We start from the raw sequence: 24605 nt of genomic DNA, 5'->3' as shown, positions 1-24605 counted from the left end.
TACCTTTAAACAAAGTCGATATTGCAAGGAGATGAGGCTCCACTCTGCCCCTGTGTCCAGAACCTGCCACGCTCCGTTGCCAAGCTGTGCTGAGCTGTGCGGCCGGGGTCACCAGATTGAAAGGAGGCAAGGAAGGCCTCGCTCAAGGGAACACCATCATCCAAATCCAACCCATACTACCTCTATGCGCTCTGGTTGGTTTGCATCCCTGCACAAACAAGAAAACCAGTCAAAAAAAAGATAACCCTAAAAATAGAATAGAAGAAAAAGCAAGAACCCTGGCCTGGCGCTCCTCCTCCTGCAAAAAAATCTGCCCTGTGCGGCCCTCCTCATCCTCCTGGCCCTCCTCCTGCAGAAAAAGCTCGTGCAGCACACGGCGGACTGGCTAGGTAAATGGACAGGTTGGGCTGGGTTTAATTAATTTTTTAACTAATCACTGTTTTTTAATGTTTTCTTTGGACAAAAAAGAATTGTTGAATTGTCTAACAATAGATCTAACGGTTAAGATTAGGACAGAAAGACATTTAGGGGAGTTCATTTTAGAGGGAGACGCCTTACGGCGTAACTAGTTAATCAATGTTATCTCAAAACAGGCAGAAAATAAAGCAAGCCATGGCCTTAAAAGAGATAAACGGTGTTTCATCTTTTACTTGGGAGGTGGGAAGGAAATAATCATTGTTTCAAGAAAGGGCAATTTTGGAAACCAATATCCTGAATTGAAATGTAATTTGCCAAAATCAACTCCCAAGCCAACCAGGAGAAGCAATCAAAGGTGAAAATGCTCACAAGATTATCCCTTCTATTGTAATCACATACTTGGCAACTCATTTCCACAAAATACCACATCCATATGCTCGATGGTTACTAAAACCAAACCATTTGCATTGGTGTGTGTGGCTAGCTTCCATCCCAGAGAAGAAAAAGACTAATCAATATTTTGTTTGTGGCATTACTGAAAATTAATAGACGCATGGGCATTTTCCTGTAGTTTTTTCCATCCATAGACAGGAAGGGCACTGCAAATTATTGGCCTACATATAAATTTTTTGGGGAAAGCAGGGTAGGACATCAAATTTCTAGCCTGTTGTGTGGTGGTTTATTGGGGGAAAGCAAACATGCAACAGAGCAAGTATCATCCATATAATAGATCAAAACCTCTGCATCTACTAAAGTAAAAGAAGACTCACCATTTGTATCTCAGGTAATAGCCATCTGTAGGAGTCTCATCAGTAATGATGTTATTGTCGAAACTCTGCAATTGCACATATGGATTTAACTCGCAGCCTACCACAGGAATATCAAGGCCTGAATTTTGGGAAAAGAAATTGAAGCATTTGACAAGTTTTGGCTCCTCGAAGATGACATCAAGGACCTTGTTAGGAGGTGCCCATTTATATTAAGTGCTTCCATGGATAAAGTGCAGAAGAGCATGGACTTTTTTATGCATACTGTAGGGCTTCCTTCAAAGGTTTTTTTATCATGTCCTCATGCAGTGTCTTGTTTCAGCTTGGAGCGTAGGATCAAGCCTTGCCACAAGGTGTTGAGTGCTCTCAGTGGCAATGCAGCCTTCCAAGCGTCCTCCTAGTCTCTTTACTACTCTTGCTTTAAGTGAGCGTAAGTTCCTCGAAAAAATATGTCGAGTGCAGTCCTCATGCCAAAAAGTTACTTGAAATCTACAGTGGCAAGCCTGCCCTCTAAAAGACTAGAATTTCGGGTTTCTGTTTTGGTCAGGTTAGATTGTATTGCGTTACTCTTATTGATTGAAAGAGGTTTGAGAACATTAATCAAGGGATCATCAGTCTGTTATGATCCAGTGCCATGATCCCTCTAGCCCACATGAGTAATGAGTGGGAATTAGTATATATAGAAAATGATCACGACACAGTCAGTTCTGGTCTGGGATCTTGTTTTGGCCAGCGTATTGTCACACCACAATCACAATCAACATGCACTGTTGAAGGATACTCAGTTGTAATACAATCACAGAGAATGCATCAGGTAACACGTTTTTGAAAGATGAAAAAACTCTCATCACCAGATAATTTGTTTTTTGCTAGTAGTTTTGCAACGATCATGCATTGCTTCCTCCCTTTAAAATGTGATGGGATAGATCTGAAATTTTGACTGTTTGAATCATGGTTAACTTGTAAAAGTAAATATTCAAATCCCGCAGGCAAAGGTAGGGACTTCAAATTCTTATCCGTTTCTACAGTATTCTGATCTGATTGTTTCCAGATATGCTATATCTATGAGACTTTACTGGAATTTACACATTTCAAATCCAAGCTAGACATTGCACACTAGTTAATCGGTGTTATCTCAAAACAGGCAGAAAATAAAGCAAGCCATGGCCTTCAAGAGATAAACAGTGTTTCATCTTTTACTTGGGAGGTGGGAAGGAAACAATCATCGTTTCAAGAAAGGGCAATTTTGGAAACCAATATCCCGAATTGAAATGTAATTTGCCAAAATCAACTCCCAAGCCAACCAGGAGAAGCAATCAAAGATATATCGTTTATATATGTAGATTATAATATAATAAACAAATACATTTATATCGTTTATATATGTAGATTATAATATAATAAAGAAATACATCTATTTTCGTATAAATACCGGCCTCTTTTCATCCATTTGTTATGCAGTAATCCCTAATTTCATATCTTTAGCGATGGCCATGTTCGCCCATTACTTGGCTTCATCTTTGGGATATCACCATCACTCCCTGGCAGCGGCTGTTGCAGTACTATCTTCACCATTTCCCCAGATTACTTTGTTAAAATTATCACGGTTTTCTACTATTATTGCTGACAAAGACAAGTCCACAAGCTACACAGAAGCAGAGAACACATGCCTCGTTTCAGAATTCTTACTCAACGAATGTGGGTTCAGTCAGTCTGAGCTCTTAGCTATCCTTAAAGCAAGGACATCCATGGTGGCGATGAGATCAGCTCATACCGCCGAACAAGCGGTACAGTTACTGAGAGATTCAGGATGCACAGAACGCCAGGTAAGGCTTGCTGTTACCAGAAACCCATCCATTCTTTGTCTCAACGCTGATTGGCAGTTGAAACCCAAGATTGAGTTCATGAAAACATTGGGCCTTCCTACACAAGACTTGGGAAATGTCATATCCAATGGATCCAGATTGCTCAGCTCCAGTCTCGAGAAAACCCTGCGTCCCAACATCCAGTATCTTCAAAACCTGTTCGGTTCAGAGGTTAATGTCTCCATTGTTTTCAAATCGGCACCTTTTATTCTAATTAAACGTAACGGGCCTGAATTTTGGGAAAAGAAATTGAAGCATTTGACAAGTTTTGGGCTCCTCGAAGATGACATCAAGGACCTTGTTAGGAGGTGCCCATTTATATTAAGTGCTTCCATGGATAAAGTGCAGAAGAGCATGGACTTTTTTATGCATACTGTAGGGCTTCCTTCAATTTTTTTTTATCATGTCCTCATGCAGTGTCTTGTTTCAGCTTGGAGCGTAGGATCAAGCCCCGCCACAAGGTGTTGAGTGCTCTCAGTGCAATGCAACCTTCCAAGTGTCCTCCTAGTCTCTTTACTGCTCTTGCTTTAAGTGAGCGTAAGTTCCTTGAAATATATGTCGAGTGCAGTCCTCATGCCAAAAAGTTACTTGAAATGTGCAGTGGCAAGCCTGCCCTCTAAAAGACTAGAATTTCGGGTTTATGTTTTGGTCAGGTTAGATTGTATTGCGTTACTCTTATTGATTGAAAGAGGTTTGAGAACATCAACCAAGGGATCATCAATCTGTTATGATCCAGTGCCATGATCCCTCTAGTCCACATGAGTAATGGGTGGGAATTAATATATATAGAAAATGATCACGACACAGTCAGTTCCGGTCTGGGATCTTGTTTTGGCCAGCTTATTGTCACACCACAATCACAATCAACATGCACTGTTGAAGGATACTCAGTTGTAATACAATCACAGAGAATGCATCAAATAACACATTTTTGAAAGACGAAAAAAACTCTCATCACCAGATAATTTGTTTTTTTGCTATCACCTTGCAACGATCATGCATTGCTTCCTCCCTTTAAAATGTGATGGGATAGATCTGAAATTTTGACTGTTTGAATCATGGTTAACTTGTAAAAGTAAATATTCAAATCCCGCAGGCAAATGTAGGGACTTCAAATTCTTATCCGTTTCTACCGTAGTCTGATCTGATTGTTTCCAGATATGTTGTATCTATGAGACTTTACTGGAATTGACACATTTCAAATCCAAGCTAGACATTGCACACTAGTTAATCGGTGTTATCTCAAAACAGGTAGAAAATAAAGCAAGCCATGGCATTAAAGAGATAAACAGTGTTTCATCTTTTACTTGGGAGTTGGGAAGGAAACAATCATCGTTTCAAGAAAGGGCAATTTTGGAAACCAATATCCCGAATTGAAATGTAATTGCCAAAATCAACTCCCAAGCCAACCAGGAGAAGCAATCAAATATATATCGTTTATATATGTAGATTATAATATAATAAACAAATACATTTATATCGTTTATATATGTAGATTATAATATAATAAACAAATACATCTATCTTCGTATAAATACCGGCCTCTTTTCATCCATTTGTTATGCAGTAATCCCTAATTTCATATCTTCAGCAATGGCCATGTTTGCCCATTACTTGGCTTCATCTTTGGGATATCACCGTCACTCCCTGGCAGCGGCTGTTGCAGTACTATCTTCACCATTTCCTCGGATTACTTTGTTAAAATTATCACAGTTTTCTACTATTATTGCTGACAAAGACAAGTCCACAAGCTACACAGAAGCAGAGAACACATGCCTGGTTTCAGAATTCTTACTCAACGAATGTGGGTTCAGTCAGTCTGAGCTCTTAGCTATCCTTAAAGCAAGGCCATCCATGGTGGCGATGAGGTCAGCTCATATCGCCGAGCAAGGGGTACAGTTACTGAGAGATTCAGGATGCACAGAACGCCAGGTAAGGCTTGTTGTTACCAGAAACCCATCCATTCTTTGTCTCAACGTTGATCGGCAGTTGAAACCCAAGATTGAGTTCATGAAAACATTGGGCCTTCCTGCACAAGACTTGGGAAATGTCATATCCAATGGATCCAGATTGCTCAACTCCAGTCTCGAGAAAACCCTGCGTCCCAACATCCAGTATCTTCAAAACCTGTTCAGATCAGAGGTTAATGTCTCCATTGTTTTCAAATCGGCACCTTTTATTCTAATTAAACGTAACGGGCCTGAATTTTGGGAAAAGAGATTGAAGCATTTGACAAGTTTTGGGCTCCTCGAAGATGACATGTATCAGTAAAAGCGACATAGGAGGGAGTGGTTCGATTCCACTGATCATTGGTGATGATTTCCACCCTGACGTGCTGCCACACTCCCACACACGAGTACGTCGTCCCCAGATCGATTCCAATTGCTGCTCCCTCGCCCATATTGACACTCTCACACACAGAACGCAGAGAGCGCAGAGAGGGAGTTAACTTACGAAATTGGGCCGAGAGCGATCGAATGCAGAGAGAGAGTTAACTTAAGAAATTGAGCCGAGAGCTATCGAAAATGTCATAAAAACAGAGTACATACACCTTATCATTATCTGCACAAGGCTACACATGCAGTGAAGAAAGACCTGAAGAGTCTCTGAGAAGAGTCTCATCGCTCGCCGAAGAGTCTCATAGCCAGCAGGCAGTCTCTGCCATGAGTTTCATGACCAGCAGAAGAGTCTCATCGCCAGCAGGGCAGGCCTGGCCTTTCATGGCCCATTACCATGGGAAAAAAACTAATTTTCTATGAAAAAACAGATTAAACGAACGGCAGAAAACACCCCAATCATCTAACACACAAAATCAATGGCTCAGGATCGCACAGGTCACATTTTAGGGATGTCTTTCTCAGAGGGAACGCCTTACGGCGTAAATATTCATACTTAGCTAAATAAGTTACCATATGTGCATAAATGATTTCAATAAAAGTGTAAAAATACAAAAAAAAATGCCACAGTGAATAGAATCTATACAAATAAAAGTAGAATGGCTTACAAATATTCATAGCTAAATAAGTTATCATATGTGCATTTTCTTGCTATTGAAGCATACGAGTTTTTAGTTTATTTTATTTTTATTTTTAATTAGTGTAGAATTTAAATATGCGTCCTGGCATGAAATGAAATGTATATGCATATAATTGAAGAAGGAATCTAGAATATCTATCATAATTTGATTTATATTTATATTCCATTCTTAATTTAGATTTTTGTGATAGTCACTTGCATGTCTCAAAAATTGAAAATAAGAGAAAAACTTGTTTTGGTGGACTTGTATATATGTTTTGGTGATTAGTTGCGAAAATATATGATATGGATTTGTTGGAAATATTATGGAATTTAGTCTAATAAATATTTTCTTTATTATTATTATTATTATTATTAATTAATCTAAAAGATGATCAATTCTTGTAGTGAATCGGTACATTTGCCAGACCTAATCTAAGGAAGATCCAAGATCAATTCTTGTAGTTGTCACTATAACACCAAGAGTACATCCAATAACCTACAAGCCAGATATACTAATTTCTTATGATTTTGGCAAGAGCCAAGACTCACGCTAGAGGGGAGTCTACTCCTAGAACCGCACAACATAGCAGGACAATATACTCAATGTGATTTGAACCCTGACCTCGTGGGTTTCATCCAACGAACCTAACTGTCTCACCACACATCACTGTATCTCTCTATTGTTAATTTTACTCGAATTTGTGTGATTTTTCTCTAGGAATTGAATGCTTATTATAACCTTATGTAAAAGTTGCATGTTTTATGATGCTTTTGTACATCATTTTTTAGGTTTAGAGTGGAAACATAACAATGGTAGAAATATTAGCATTTCCTAAGAAGCACTCAACAACATGTAGATCACTCGATTTTAACTTCTTAGGTAATTTGGGTGTGCATTTTTGTGAAACCCGTCAAATCAATATTTTTCTATTTTGGTAAATATCTCATAAGTAGAGGGTAACAATTTGAAAAGTTTCAGGACATGGATTTTTAAGAAAGGTGAAATACATCACAAATACACCATTTAATACAATGACGTCTACTCCTATATGGATTGGTGTGCATTGTCGTAAGTCATTTTAGTTTTTTTACTTCTATGTTTCTAATAAAAAGGATGAAAAAAATCAATTTTACTTCCTTCAAAATAATCATTAAGAATTTTTAGACTATTATCGCATGATTTAATGTTTTTATGGTATATAAACCAATTCTTTTGTAGAGAAATGATGCATTTCATAATTAAGAGATTTTTGTTTGTTAAATGTGAAATAAGTTTAATTTGCCAATCAATGAATTAGGTTATAAATTGTTTAGGATAGTTGCTACATGACATTGTATATATTAATAACATTTGTTTATAAGAAATGTGGAGATCAAATCAAGTAGATATGCCATTTTACTTTATTTACACTCTTTTTTTTTTTTTTTTCCTTAGAAATTCATGTACTATTTCTGAAATATACACAAAGATTTTAGAAAATGCATTCAAATTATGATTTTTACATGTGCAAAATGCAAGATATATTGGACCTCCCCATATGGATGAATTTTATTTTAAATCTCAAAAACAATTAGTTTTTAAGCCTATGTTAAACAAAACCATCCTAAATCCAAAAAAAATATTTTGGTTTATGGATGGTAGTGCTCTAAGCCAATGATGTTTTTTCTTGAGCATGTATATCATCCGTGGGGTGTGTGATGTAGGAAAATCCCTAGTTAATAAAATGATAATGCACGCATTTGAAGTCATAAATAGGAATCAAGATCGGAAAACTGGGAAGTACTTATAGTAAATATTTTTTTGACATGAACATGTTCATATTACCTTGGGAGTATGTTTAAAGTCTCGTGTATGGATTTTCTTGAATTGGGGAAATAAAAACAATTTTATTTTCAAGCACACTATAACGTAGGAGTAGAGTTGTGTAGGAGTAGAGTCATGGAACAAGATCGAAAATTATTTTTAGAAAATTTAACTTAAAACTCAAATCATACTTTAGAATTTTATTTCAAATCATATTTTAGAATTTTATTTCAATCCTTCACTTGGCCTCAATGTGCATTTTAGCGATGATGTCACATTTTTCCTAAAAATGTCAAAAATAGTGTTAGAGGGTAGTTTTGAAGGTGAATTACATTCATTTTAAGATAACTCAAGAAAATATAAGGCATGCGATTTGTGCCAACATGGAATGCGAAAAACCAACCTGATTAATTTCCTTAAATTGTGCATAAGGATATTTGGCACAAATCTTCGTCGGGCCCGATTTTTTGTTGTTGGAAATTTTGGTAAAAGAGGTCAACGAATCAATATGAAAATATGGAAATTTATAAAGGTATCAAATGAGAAAATACATGTTTGGTAGGAAATTAAGAAAATATAAAATACATTTTATGTAATTTTAATCACTAAAATTGACAAAGAAATGAACTGTGGCCATCCATTTTAGTGAAAAAGGGAATTTTTGGTCAATTTCAATAAAAAAATTCAAAATTTTTGGATATATGAAATCAATGTGGAAAAATGGAGGTGAACTAGTAAATTTGAGATATGAGTCTTTGTCGGTAATGGAAAAAATATATAGGTATAAAGCTTTAATTTCTCATGAGGACACATGTATGATTTTTGATGTGCATTTTTTAAGCCTTCTCACATAGATTTCTGCCTTGTTTTAAACCAATTATTTTGAGCAACTAATTAAAATTTGACATTTATGCATGCACTCTAATCATGATGGAAAATATGATGATTATGTTGGAATATCTTATGTGATCATGGAGCCTTTGTTATAAATCAAGTGCATTTGAGGAGCCATTTCATGCAAATGTTTTCATTTAATTTTCTTGTCCTTGGTAAATTTTTGTAAACCCTTGGAATATGAAGCATCATATTTCGAATTTGGATAATTAAGATACTTGGAAGGAAAAATTATATGATGTTTATGAATGAATAAAGGGCATTCATATTTCCTTCTATTTAGCTTATGTAGTGTGGATTGTTATGGGAGTTGCATACATTTGCATAGGCTTTTCGAATGTAACGAAGCCCAAGAGAAATAGCCATTGACTCAATAAAATTTTAAATATTGTTGAAATATTTGTTGTACTTTTTTATGATATCAAATCGTCTGTGTAGTTTATGTTATTATTAATGCATTCACATATTTATGCTTTGTTGTGAATTTTTTCATTGTATGATTTTGATTGTAGCCCCTCTAGGCACATACTTAGTGTGTGTTTTCTACCATTAGATTACATTTCTTGTTACTGGTAGAATTTTCATTTTGCATCATCAAACATTTTTATGTTAACTACATGAAATCTAAGAATGTGGGAAGATTTGGAAATTACTAGACATGAATTTCATGTTGTATTTCATCTATGATATGTGTCATTTTTCCTAGTTGTGCATTTTTTGAAGGTAGGTGTGCATCTAATTAATTGGAAAAAACAAATAAATATTGATTTGGCATGTTTTTAGAGTAAATTTGGGAATTGTAGTGCGAATTCTAAAAATATATGATGGTTCACCATGTGTAATACTAGGTCCTAATATCTATTTCACTATTAGTGCATTTATGAAGCTTGGTGTGCATATGATAGTGCCATACCTTATTATTTTGGATACCTTATTTTACACACATAATTTTGTTTTTAAGTAAACAATATGCATTTTCATCACTTAACATCCATTCTAAGCATACCATTTGATGTGTCATGGAAGATGACATGTCAACCTTGTATCCTAACTATTTAGGAATTCATCTTTAGGGTATGGTGTGAATTTTATCGACTATGTATAGTTAATATTACATAGTATGCATTTTCTAATTAAATTATTTTGTACTTTAATTTGTAATTATGACAGGGAGTCCATGTCATATGTATGTATAGGATTACATTTTGAATAATAGGGAAATGTCATTTAAGTTAATTTTCTCATTTATAGATTGAAAAATAATAAAAGGTATGACAATGTCAAAACAAATAGAGTTAGAAAAACAAATATCTCAAGGAATTGAACAAAGTGGATGGTTCTTCTTATAATAATAATAGATTCAAAACAAATTTAATTTTAATCAAAGTATTGTTGTTTAAAAATCCAAACAGGGTACTCCAATCCTAAAGATTGATCCATAATAATCATTCACAAAAATCCAATGATGGGTACCGAAAGAGAAATGTACAAACCCACTAGGTTATAAGATATTGTACACATGGAAAAATTTGAAATTTTGTCCCACTCACAATTTACTAGCAAGTTATGATTGTCAACTCGAGTCTACATTTGGATAGAATAGGTCTTGAAATTCTTCACATGTATAAAAATATCTTCCTTAATTTATAACATTCCATAATGAACTCTAATGAATTAAGTTTATTCATAATCTCATGATTTACAACACATAGAATCCTCATGATTTAAAATTTATCAACCAACTCTCTTCTAAACATGAATCTCCACATATGTGTAATTGCATATTTTATCATGGGATTTTAGGTGATTTCACATTTAATATGAGAAAATATAAATGTTTTATGATGTTCTTGATGTGGTTATGAAATACCAAGATAACAAGGCTCGATTTCATCCTTCCTCGATGTCCTTTAGAGGCACATACCTAGAACATAGTATGATCTCCATCATTCATGGAAAGAAAATGAAAAAATAATGGTTCCCCATTTCGGGTGGTTGGCGACAACCTTCTAATGACATTCTCAATAAGGAAAACAATGACAATGTCTAGAATGAATAATGTGTTGGAAAATCAAAATATTTGTAAATTAGAGTTGATTTCCTTACTTGATAATTACTTGTGATATTAGTTGGCCTCTTATTACTTTTATCTCTTTTTCATCAAGCAATTACTGAAACAATGAAGAACACAAAGATACAAAGCACACAAGATATAGGCTCCATGCTAGGGAAAAACCCCTCCAAGGGTAAAACCAAAAATAATACTTCTTATAGAATAAAATCAATATGAGACCTCCAAGACCTAAAGACCAAAGTCAAGATTCCTCCCAAACACCAAGTCAGCCCTCCAATAGAATCTCTTCCAAACAAGTCAAAATGTACCAAAGTCAACAAAGGTCAAAATCTTCACAATCTACTTCAGTGAAAGTTTCGGTCCTGCAACTTTAGGTCTGCAATTTCAGCCTTCAACTTTTGGTTCTGCAACTAGCATAGAAAAATAAATAAATAAATAAACTAACTTCTCGCATGTGTGAGCACAAATTATTCAATTTCAAGGTCTACTTCCTTCTCTCTTGACTTGTCGTTCCCTCTTTGAATTTCACTCTTGAAATGCCTTCTTGTCTTGTTTTAGATCAAATTTATGAAGTACTTCAAATGAGTCAAAGTATCATGCTATATATACACTCTTCAAGAGGTCTAATAGGCCTCTTCTAGGTCGACTTCACCTTGGCCAGGCCGACTTGGTCTTAGAGGACAAATTAACTTTCTAGACTCAAAATAATGATTTTCATTTGTTACAACAAGCCAAATAGGACTATAATACATGATAAAGATTCTTCTTTGAATTAATAAGCCTTATAACCATGAAGAACATGCTTTGACCTAGAGTTTGAGCATGAAACACATGCTTGAATAAATAAATAAAAATATTTTTCTCTTTTTATGTAAAATATGCAAAGTCATGATTACAAAAGTAATTATGAAGACCGAATCTAGTTACATTCTCCAACACTCCCTCTTAACTAGTGAGGTATTCGTAATACCATTATGAGGTACAATGATTCTCAATTTGAATTATTCTCATAAGAAGAGTCCGATTGATAAGACATCTTTTAAGCATAAATATCATAACCAACATTGTCAACTTAGAAAGGCTTTAACTGACAAAATCTTATAATATCAGAGAATAATGCTGGGAGGCTTTACGTGAGACACCACACTACCTTTTAAGGCACATACCCCATCTAGATGTTGACTAGGTATGTATTTTTTAGGACTATTATTATCTTAGATTTCCAATCCTCAAAGAATATCAATCCTCCTCGACTACTCTTGTCTTGGATGCCCTACCTCATCCTCAAAGAGTATCGATTTATGAGACTATTTCTATCTTGGACATCCCAATCCTAAAAAAGTACTAATCTTAGATGCTTATCCAATCCTCCAGACCCCATTCCCCCTTCATGGCCTTCACTTAGACATACGAATATTAGTCTTGGCCTTGTGCATGACACATGAAAAAGAGAATATACTATCCATCATCACTTGCTCTCAATCAAGAATGAGATATCCACCAAACCAAGCTTCTTTCTTAAGTACTCACGCTTCTTGTTTGGAAGTGCCTTTGTCAGAATATCAACTATCTATTCATCTATAGAGATATAATGTAGCTTCACGAGCCCATCTCGTACCAAGCTTCTAATATAGTGGTACTTATTGCTAATATGCTTTGTCCTAGCATGAAACATTGGGTCCTTTATTAACCCTATGAAACTTTAGTATATTTCAGAATTAGCCCTAATTCACTAGTAGCCTTATTACAATAATTCACTAGTCAATAGTGAATTATTAATTTGTCAATATTGAATTATTATCCCAATGAAATTTTTCTAATGTATTTTCCTTAACTAAGATATATTTCATTAGGCTTCTTCCAAACCTCTAGTCCCAAATAATAATGAATAAGTTCAATATCCTTCATATGAAATTCGGCTGCTAACTGCTTCTTGCATTCTTGTATCTGATTCTCCACACCTCTGACAAGTAATTCATTCACATATAAAAGTATGATCATAGGTTCATCCTTGACCACTTTGATGTAGAGGTTAGGATCTGCATAAATGTTGACAAAACCAAGTCTCAATAGGTACACATCAATCTGTAGATGTGTGTCTCCCTCTTATGGAATTTGAATCCTCTAGTTTGCTCAATATAAACCTCTTGATTAATGGTCCCATTTGGAAAATATGTTTTAACATTCATTTGATGAATGTTCCATCCCATAGAGGCAACCAAGGAGACAAGCAATCTAATAGTAGTATATCTTCTTGTAGGAGTGGAGATTTATTCATTATTGATACCTTCCTTTTGTGAGAAGCATCTTGCCACAAATCTAGCGTTATACTTATCAATTCTCCTATCCACTTAATGCTTTATCTTGTATATCCATTTGGAAGCGAAAATCGATTTGTCACTTGGTCTAGGAATAATTTCCTAGGCATCATTCCTCATGATCGACTGATATTGTTCTTCCATTGCATTCATCCATTCTTGATGTTCAACTTCATATTCATAGGAGGACGGTTCAACCTCAATGAGATTAGTCATATAATTTGTATAACCAAAATACCTTTTATGTTTCTAATTTCTGTAAAAGTTCCCTCAGTTGTTGCATGTCCCTTGGCCTCTTGTAGAGTTGCATTCAACCAAGAAGGTACCTTATGAGTTTCTAGAATAAAAACATGTTGCACAAGTTCACTAGGTCGTTCAACATCTTCATGATTAGATGAAGGATATGGAACATCATTGCCCCTTGATATTTCCTAAAAATTGGATATTTCCTTTTATACTTGTAGGATCCAATTCTTCCTCTTATCCTTTGGATTTGCATGTAAACTAGACATACAAATATTCAAAGATGATCCACACTAGGTTTCTTTCTTGTAAAGGCTCATTCTAGAGTCAGATTATTGAGAACTTTATGAGGAATTCGATTTTGTAAGTAGTTTGTTGTAACAAATGATTCTCCCCATAAGAATTTAGGGAGATCTTTATTATGAAGCATGGCTCTAACACATTCTTCGATTGATATGTTCTTCCATTCAACCACACCATTTTGTTTGGGGTTGTAAGAAACAATTAGTTCCCTCTTTATTCCTACTTCCTTGCAAAATGATATAAGTTCTTTGGAGGTATACCATCCACCATTATCAAGCTTAGGGTTTTTATCTTCTTTTTTGTTATATTTTCTACTTCATTCTTGAATTATTGAAGATTTTCAAATACATCATCTTTATTCTTGAGGAGGTATATCCATGTTTTCCTAGATTAGTCATCAATGAATGCCACATATTATTGATGACCTCCAAGAGGTTTTATTTCCATATGTCCATACACATCCGAGTGTATGAGATCTAAGATTTCATTGGACCTTATATCACTTCTTGAAAAGGGTTTCTTCATATTCTTTCCTAGAGCACATCCCTTACAAATTCCTTCTTGTTCTTCCTTCAATCCAGGGATGCTAGTGACCATTTGATCTAGAGATCTTCTTGTATCCAAGTTTGACTGTATGAGAAGAGGTCCCTTTTGATAAAGTTTGGATTTAACTACATTCATTAGTCATATGTCTAGAATCTCCACTATCAATAACCCATAAATTGTCATCCTTAAAAGTACCCGTGAGAGTGAAGAAGAAACTTCCATCCATCACTTCTTTTTCCATCTTGGGGATGTACTTCAAGATGTATCCTTTGATAGTCACAAGGTTAGTCCCAAGAGTCTTGAGACCTTTCTTCATACAACTTGCCATTGAGAAGAAAGAGTAGATGACTACTTCTAGATTGATCTTTAACAAAAGTGCCAACAAAGACGTGATCTTCGAACTTCCTTTCTTCACCTTAGCTCTAATACCATGTTGGAAAATCAAATTATTTTTAGATTAGAGTTGATTTTCCTTGCTTGATAATTACTTGTGATATGAATTGGCCTTTTATTACTTTTATTTCTTCTTCATTAAGCATTTACCAAAAACAATGAAGATCACAAAGATACAAAGTACAAAAGATATAGGCTCCAAGGTAGAGAAAAAACCCTCCAAAAGGAAAACCCTAAAATAATACTTCTTATAGAATCAAATCAGGATGAGACCTCCAAGACCCAAATACCAAATTCAATATTCCTCCCAAGAACAAAGTAAACCCTCCAATAGAATCTCTTCCAAACAAGTAAAAGTGTACCAAAGTTAAGGAAGGTAAAATTATTCACAATATGATTAAGTCAAAGTTTTAGTCTCGCAACTTCAGGTTTGCAATTTCGTCCTGCAACTTTCAGTCTTGAAACTAGCCCAAAATAAAATAAAATAACTAACTTCTTGCACGTGTGAGCAGAAATGATCTGATTTCAAGGTCTTCTTCCTTTGCTCTTGAAATGCCTTCTTGTCTTATTTCATATCAAACTTTTGATTTTCTTCAAATGAGTCGAAGTCTCATGCTATATATACACTCTTCAAGAGGTCAAATAGTCCTCTTCTAGGCCCACTTCACCTTGGCAAGGTTGACGTGGTCTTGGAGGAAAAATTGACTTTCTATACTCAAAATAATGATTTTATTTTGTTATAACAAGTCCAAATAGGACTACAATACATGCTAAAAATTCTTTTTTGAATCAATAATCCCTAGAAGCATGAAGAACATTCTTTGACCTATACTTTGAGCATGAAACTGATGCTTGAGTAAATAAATAAAATATTTTTCTTTTTTTTATATAAAATATACAATATCACGATTACAAAATTCATTATGAATACCAAATATAGTTACATTCTCCAGCACAATGATTCAATTAACATCACACATTATTAATAATATTTCATATCATAAATAAAAATTAATTCAAAATTAAAGAATTGAGAGATATTGATCCGTAGATGGTAGGCCTATGACCTATCCATTCCACCAACATGGATCCTTTATGGAATTACTAAATCAATTGGTATCCTTGTAATTGAGTCATAATATTGAGATTATGACAACTCCCATAAATGCTTTAGCTTTAGCCCATGTATCTATTTTAGTTCTTCTTTCAAATGTTTATTTTATTTATAACATTACTAGACCCAATTTCCAATGGACTAAGTTCTTCTTGCTCCCATCTCAAAATATTCATAAAGGATTTTTCATGCCAACATTCTCATAATTCCTATTCTCATTAGTTAAATAAATGAACAACTATATTTCATGTCAATTATGTGATATCCTTCGCAACAAGCCTTCTCATTCACAATAATGCCCACCTCAATATCTTCTTAACTAGAAGACAAGGTAATGGATATGATACTACATACTTTTTTTTAGTGTTTCACTAACTTCTAGTGTTGCTTATGCATAAAATTTAATCCAACATGCTCTCCACAACAATTTGTCAACAAAAGGAACATCCTCTTCACTTTACCAAAGAGAATTACATTCTAATCATACTAAAGGGTAGGAAAATTTATTCCAATTTATTTTTAACTTAATGGTGTGCCATTATGAAATATAGAAGTATATTTAACTACATATGATTGGCTTAATGTATTGGTAATGACTCATGGTTCAATTCACTAAACAATTTTTTGAGCAAGGTAGCAAAATGCGTCAATTTATACGATTTGTTCCTAAGATAATTAATCATAAGAAGTCTATCAAATAAATTGATTAGAGGTTGATTCTTATATTGGAGGCATCCATGAAGTTTAGGGAAACAAGAGAAATGAAAATATTATTAAATCACACTATGTAGTTCATAAAAACAAACCCAATTGTTTGAAAATGAATTAATTACTAATACAAGGAATTGGAAATAATAATCTAGCGAGGGAAAACAACAATTGTAACATTTTATACCACAAACATTTATATGTTTAAATAATTTAATGGATGTTTTGGGTCTTCTATTTTTTTAACTAACCAATTTATTGGAAATATTAATATAAATCAATTAAAACATAACTATATGCTTAATTCTTGTGCAGAATAATCACACAACAATCCAAGACATAATGAGTGCAATATTTACCATGGAAACCCTGATAGGAAAATTGACATTCAAATGTCTTCAACAAGTCTTCATTTTCAACAATTGTGTTCATTAGGCATACAGCTTAGTTTAGTTCTCTTGAGAATTTACATTCACTTCTCAGGGATGTGCTCCAAAATCCTTTAATGTTTCGGTTTTAAAACCTTGGAATGAGTAAGTGTATGTTTAAATATTTTATTTTACCCTATGAGGTATGGTGATTTGAATAGAGAAATCCCATTTAAAAATTATATAATGTTTTTATTTATATGATAATGTTAGAATGATCAAACATTGTACCCTTAGGATATGTACTAGATGAAGTTAACATCTTCTCTACTTACTAAAACCTAGCATAGGAGAGAACATATTGATATATTACACGACGATTGCTATATGAAATGCATAAACATTATGTTGAGGCATTCTTAAAATACTTTATTTGTGTAATCATTAATAACTTATCACTTAAGAGATAACATTTAACTTATCTCAAATAATGTTGCAAAAAGGATCAAATAAGCAATTTCAAACATGTCTTTTGCTTGTTGGATAAGAAAAAATATTTTGGCTTTGGTTTTGGTCATATATCCACATCCCTTGAATAAAAAATAAAATACTTAAAAACTTTCATAAATGTATTTATATGATACTTTCTAGAGAGAATATAAAGCTATAATTTGTATTATTTCAATATCCAACAATTTGTAACATTTCCATATCTAATGTATGTTAAATTCATCTATACTCTATTATTATTATCCTTCAATTCCCAAAAAACAAGGTTGTCATTGGAAACTTGAGACAAAAAATGAATGTCCCATTTTCTTTCATGTCATCATTCCTATCGAATTGCCTAGGTGCACTTTAAATATGACCCTTTTAAAACTAAAATATTGATATTTTGAACCCAAAATATTTTGGTGGCAACAAGATCTGATGTAAAACCATAAAAAATAATGGCCATACATTAAAGATTACCTTTCTTAAAGGCCATCTTAAACACCAAAATTATTTTTTATGTTGTCTTGTGTATCTTCAATTTTAGGATAGATTTGCTAGCTATTCAAATGAAATGACTATTATGAATTTAATTCTCAAGAACATAAAAAGGGAATGAAATAATATCTTGTGAGATTTCGAAGGATAAGTAGCTAAGAAAATGTAGATAATCCCCAATCCATTGTTATAACATTTTTTGATCCGCTTCTTTTCATCAGGTGCTCATGGTTGGCTTAGGCAGATCCATTTTCCCTTGTAGACCTGTCCCAATATTAAAAAATCATTTTTCAAAATATATATGCACTCTTCCCACTATAAAAATAATTATGTGCATGGTTCCTCTAAAAGTTTCCTATGTACAACTTTTTAAAATTTAAAAAAATAAATAATTAAGCTATTTTCGGGTAGGGTTTATACGTTAGAATTAAAACCCACCTACTAGAGCTTGTGGCATAACCAACACAACTACTTTTTGGTGGTATAAATACACCCTATAGGTTGGCCTCAAATGCATCCTAATGATTGGCATCCTTGCTCTATTAAATTTCCCCAAGATCAGGTCTGCATTATCTCGTGCTCTATGCACTTACCTATCTCTAGAAAACCCTATTTTCCTTGCATTGATGCATAGCCCCTTTATTTTTCATCTCATTGATCTTGTTGGAGAGGAGGCCTTCATTGGCCTGGGTAGTAAGGATCTAGAAGAAGGTTTTGTCGGTGCTAACAACTTGGATATGGTTGTATCGTAACTACCTATTTGGTACTATTATTTCAATAAAGAGACTCATATTTTGTTCCTATTTGCATTGTTTATTTATTATGAATGTGAACCTATAATAGTTATCTTTATGGATTAACTTGTGTATACACATATATACTTTAAATGTTGTTATCTGTCTCTAGTTTCTTATCTTATAGGTTTGCAACTTCAGGAGGAGAAGTTAGGGGTTTTACCCTTTAGGAGCATCATTAGTCATAGGACCTACTGATATGTATATAACACCTGCTTTATCAATTCAAGTTGTATGCATGCTTTTCTGAGTCTATTTTTTGAATTATATGATCTGCTATGTTGGTGTTTCCAATCCTATCCCTAGCGATTTTTCAAAAAAACATCCATGCAAAATAATTTGAAATTTAGTAGAGCTATGATTCACACCTATTGAATATGTTGGAGATTAATATATTTTGTGGCTTAATGAAATAACTAGGACTAGTTGAGGTATTATGACATCACAAATGGGGAAAGTTAAGGTGGTATAAGGAAATTCTTTATTCCTCTATACCTATGCTTAATACCCACCTTTTCATTGATCCAACCTTAAATAATTTATGTTGTTGAACTATTCATGAGGCACAATACTTGCTAAGGTTTTGCAAATGGTGTAGTAAGTTAAGTGGGCTTGATTGTGGGGAAAACTCCACAATTAAGCGCGCTTGAGCTAGAGGTGATTTGGGATGGGTGACCTCCCAGAAAATCCTTGTTATTGGGTGCAATCCCCGAAAGTGATGATTGACGCTATGTGATTTATTTCACTAGTTTCAATCCCACTTCTTCACCCTTGTGAGCATCACCCGATGTAATGAGTTCTAAGTGGACTATTAAAAAATCATGAGAAATTATTCAGTTACAACTACCTCTCATGGAAATGGTCATAGATGAATGACTTACTTAACGTAGTTGAATCTGAAAAAATGATATCTAATATAATGCATTACGAAAACCCCCACAACTTAATTCAAAAGAGTGAAGGGAACTCTACTTGAATGGTTCATGAGGCACAATACTTGCTAAGGTTTTGCAAATGGGGTAGCAAGCTAAGTGGGCTTGATTGCGGGGAAAACTCCACAGTTAAGCGCACTTGAGCCAGAGGCGATCTAGGATGGGTGACATCTCGGGAATTCCTGGTTATTGGGTGTAAGCCCCGGAAGCAATGATTAACGCTATGTGATTTATTTCACTAGTTTCAATCCCACTTCTTCACCCCTATGAGCATCACCCAATGCAATGAGTGCTAAGTGGACTATTCAAAAATCATTAGAAATTAGTCAGTCATGACTACCTCTCATGGAAATGGTCATAGATGAATGACTTACTTAACGTAGTTGAATCCCAAACACTGATATCTAATATAATGCATTGCGAAAAACCCCACAACTTAATTCAAAAGAGTGAAGGGAACTCTACTTGAATGGTTCATGAGGCACAATACTTGCTAAGGTTTTGTAAATGGGGTAGCAAGTTAAGTGGGCTTGATTGTGGGGAAAACTCCATAGTTAAGTGCACTTAAGCCAGAGGCAATCTGGGATGGGTGACCTCCCGGGAAGTCCTAGTTACCGGTTGCAAGCCCCAAAACTGATGATTAATGCTATGTGATTTATTTCACTAGTTTCAATCCCACTTCTTCACCCTTGTGAGCATCACTCGATGCAATGAGTGCTAAGTGGAAAATTCAAAAATAATGAGAAATTAGGTAGTTACAACTACCTCTCATGGAAATGGTCATTGATGAATGACTTAATTAATGCAGCTGAATCCCAAAAAATGATACTATGAATAGTCCTACTATATTCACAACATATGCATAAAAACGTGACGAATTTGAGCTTTTATTAAGTGACAGTTCCAATCATACATATACCATTGATGGACCACTAGCCCCAATAGTGGAACATGAATTCAACACCTACTCCTCCAAAGAAAGATAGTCCCTCTATGCTAAGGAGAAGCCAAGGTTCTCACAAACTCCCAAGCTTTTGATTCTAAGCTAAAATCCTACCCAAAATCTTGGATCCCTAAAAGCCCCTTTACATGAGTTATGATGGTATATTTATAACAAGAGGTGGTGACTCTCAGACTCCCCTTTGTGACTCTTGGACTTCCCTCATGACTCTTCAACTTCTTTACAAAACGACTCTTCAATTACATTACACCATGACTCTTCACATTCCACAATTGACACTTGGAATTTCACTTACAAATTGATTACAAAATAATATTACAATACACTAGTACCCATATAAGACAAAATTGGTTAGATCCCACTACACAACCTAATAAGACAAAAAAATTAAGTTTGAGTTTGGGAAAAATCTATCTCAACAAATTCCACTTGATGTTTCTTGGTTACGTAGCGGTGCCAAGCTTTGTACTGCATGATGATATCCCCAAACTGTGTGATGGTTTCAGGATGGAAGTAGAATCTAGCCTCCATGGCATCTAGGTACACTGACTTGGAACCAGTTTGTGTCTCCTTATTGAGCAGGAGCAACATTGTGTTGATTTGGATGGGGCCACCAATGTACTTTTGCATGTTCTATCTATTTACTTCAATATCTTCCTTGATGGCTACTTGTCTCAATTATTACAAGTAATCTTTAATCTTGTGCCTGACCTGATTCTTGCTCTTGATCTCCATGAGTGAGCCGATTGATGGGATCTTGTGAGATTTCACCAAGAAGTACCGGTTATTGTACAAATGTGCATATGAGGCATAAGTGTTGACAATGAACGAGGTGAGTTGTTTGTTATTATTCATGAGAATACAAACTTTTTCCTTCTCCAACTCTTCCTCTGGCCTTTTTTTTTTCCCTAAGTCAAACAGTGCCCCTTTGTATTGCGTTGACCATTCATGCATGATAGTGATGGCAAATTGGATATTCCTGAGAGTTTTGACAAAATATTTACATTTCTACGACAAGCCATGAAAATACACAAATGCCTTATGCACGATAACAAGTTCCTCATAAAGACTCTTCATGGTCTCTCCTAGTGTCGATAGTTCACCGAGTATTGTTGCCTTCAATTTTTTCATATGGACTTGTTCGGAAGCTATGTTCTGTACCTCGGCTCAAAGATATTCAACCTCTTTCCTAGCATCCTGCAATTTCTTTTCCAATTGTTTGTTCTTAACCATGAAATACTCTATTTTTGACTTTTAAGCACCTGTGAAGGACAAGTTGGCTACGACAATGGCACCTGGATTTCTTTTGGTGTCTGTCACGATAACCATTTCTCTAATGAATAGAGGAGATGCGAGGTCATATGGAAAATGTTTCTTCCTTGATTGTACAATATTTTTCTAAAGTTCATCATAATTGATATTGTACGTATCCATAACCAAACCATCATCGAGAGGAACGATTTCCTCTTCCTCACTTGGAGCTTGCTCTACTAGAGGATGGGAAGGCTGAATGGTGACATGCTGTGCAATTGGCATCAGGTCAACATGTTGGTTCTACAGCTCGAGTTCCTCCATGTATTTAATTTTAATCAACTTCTCTATCGCTTGAGCAAGCTCTTTGTCTTGGATCTGTTTGCTCTCCTCCTATGACTGCCAATTCTATTCTATCTCTTCATCTTATCTCTGTGCTATTTCTTTTGCTATTTCCTTTCACCTTTCCTCTTCCTCCTACTTATGTCTTTCTTCCTCCAATATATTCTAGTCTCGTTCTTCCCTTTGCTTCCATCTTGCTTAATGCACCCTCTATTTCATCTTATTCTCTTTTTCTATAGCCGCTCTCATAATGGCAGGATCTTCTTTCATCTTGCAGCTTTGTTCTCCACCTAGATTATGCAAAACCTTCCTTTGTCCCTTCTCACACAATGGGTTGCACTCTTCCACTGGTGTTTCCTCTGGAGTGACATCCTTCTACAGAGTAACCTGTGAAGTTCCTACAAAACTTATCGGTTCGCGAGACTTGGAGGCATTGTAACAATTCTTCCATCCATCCTCCTCTGACCAGTGAAAGGTCATGCTTAACCATTGAAAATGGATCCTCACAAAGTTTTTTTTTTGTAAATATTCCTCAGATCGTATAGATTGAAATCCCAAGTACCAAATGAAAATTTCTCTATCTCTTTCCCTTTGGTATCTGCAACCTTTAGGTACTTGATATCATACAATCCGATATCCAAAGGAAGGATAGGCCAAGGTGCTTTCTTCTTCCTATGCAGAGCTACTGATAACTCTGTGGAGAGATGATATGAAACTTCTTACACAAATAAATTATCGGTGGCATACCTCAATAAAATATGTGGAGACTTTTGTCTGTTGAACACCTTGAGGAAAGTGCCATCCATTGAGGCAAACCAATCTGCTATCTACAATACTACTTCCATTTCCCCATGTGACATGCAAGGTGGCTCTTCCTCAAAGATCATCTTATACAACGGAATGAGGAAGTGATCAATTAACTTCTCCATTACTCCTCTATGGTTGCACTCTGAAAGAAGCTTGCAATAAACATACATGGCAAGCTCCCATGGTGTCCAAGTCCAATTCATGCCAAGGAATGCATTGTGTGTGAAAATTACATCCAAGAGATATGCAGACATGTAAAATATAGCTTTCTTGCCCTTGGGAGGACTAAGGGAATTAGATACATGGATCCAAAACTGCTAAGCCAACAAATATGACTAGTTGAATGGTTTACCTTTGTTCACAACGTGGTCCAGTAATAAATCCCACCATTCATGAAAGGTCTCAATGCTCTACTTACTGTAGATTCTGCAACATAGGTTATCAACTGTTGATAGGCACTCTTGAGAGATTTTGTCTTGTATGTGTTGGTGGGTGTCTGAGGGAAATTTTATGGATTTTTCACCTAACCTTTAGCAATCTCCTTGGTGCTCAAGTAGTTGGTGTTTTCATAAAAGTACGAATCCATGAGTGATTCTGGCTCTGGAAAATGGTACGTGAAATAATAGTCTGCTACTAGAAAAGAAGAAAGCCTTCGTCCGCTAGTACTGTCATGATTCATAATCTTTGGATCCATGTGAGATAATATCCAACTAATAACATCTACACATGGGAATATTGGGTCTTGCATGCAACCTTGTGTAACCCCAACTTTTGGACATTAACATACACCTGTCGGTCCTCCAAATTTTCTTTGAAGGTTTTTGCTGAGAAAATTTTATTCACCTTCTACCATGTGATATTTGATTCATTTTCTACAAATATTTGAGTGTCTGAGTATATTGGCGTACTCTCAACTGCCTCCCTAGTGTTTCTCTCTATGGTATATTTTGAAGGAGTTATCTTGGGTGCCATGATAATAGTGATTGATGAAGAGAAGTTCCCAACACCTGTAATACCTATGGGAGGAAAAAGAGCTCATGGAAGACATAGGTTAGCTTCAACAAATCAACTTTCAAAGCGTCATCAAGTAACAAACCATTGAACTAATGAAGAATATTGCACAATTCTGGAATTCAAGGGAGGGAGACTGGCTAGAGGAACTACACATTGCATAGTTTCAATAGCCATTGATGCATCTTAAAGCTAGGGACTACACATTGCGTAGTCCAACCTAGGTAGACTCTGGGAGAGACTGTGCATTGTGTAGTCTCAATGGCCAAGGCGACAGGCTTGAGCCCTGGAACTGTATAATCCATAGTTGGGTCAACCTGTACTACGCATTGTGCAGTTTAAGAGGCCAAGCTGAGAGCTTGAGCCTCAAACTTGCTCAATGCCCAACTACACAAGGTGATGCATGGCTAAGGGATGAGCAGATCTGCCCGAACCAAGTGTGGAAAACAAGAAGATCTAATTGATAGTGCATGTTAAAATGTAGATCTGAATAAGTATGGATAGATTAGTGTAAAAGAAGTGCAAAAGATAATAATGCAAAAGGAAAAACAAACATGCAACAAGAGTCACCACAACGACGATCACTGATGGGAAAAAACAAGAAATCTAAAGTGACACTTGAGAAAGGTGAATGATGGACTGAACCAACACTTTTAGAATCTAATATACATTAAAGCACCAAAAA

The 24605-nt window shown here is 35.1% G+C and overlaps 1 protein-coding gene across 1 annotated transcript; it reads left to right on the top strand.

Moving 5' to 3' along the window:
• Window positions 1-2671: 2671 nt before the first annotated feature.
• LOC149251478 (uncharacterized) lies at window positions 2672-3669 on the top strand. The gene is made up of 2 exons (XM_089453898.1): window positions 2672-3357; window positions 3480-3669. Exons 1-2 carry the CDS (start codon window positions 2672-2674, stop codon window positions 3667-3669), a joined length of 876 nt encoding a protein of 291 aa, XP_089310024.1.
• The last annotated feature ends 20936 nt before the right edge of the window (window positions 3670-24605 follow it).

The sequence above is a fragment of the Pinus tabuliformis genome, chromosome 7 (assembly GCF_031772625.1).
Source record: "Pinus tabuliformis cultivar Carrire ecotype Pingquan chromosome 7, CPIR1, whole genome shotgun sequence".
Lineage (NCBI taxonomy): Eukaryota > Viridiplantae > Streptophyta > Pinopsida > Pinales > Pinaceae > Pinus > Pinus tabuliformis.
This window is presented reverse-complemented; position numbering and strand designations above follow the sequence as displayed.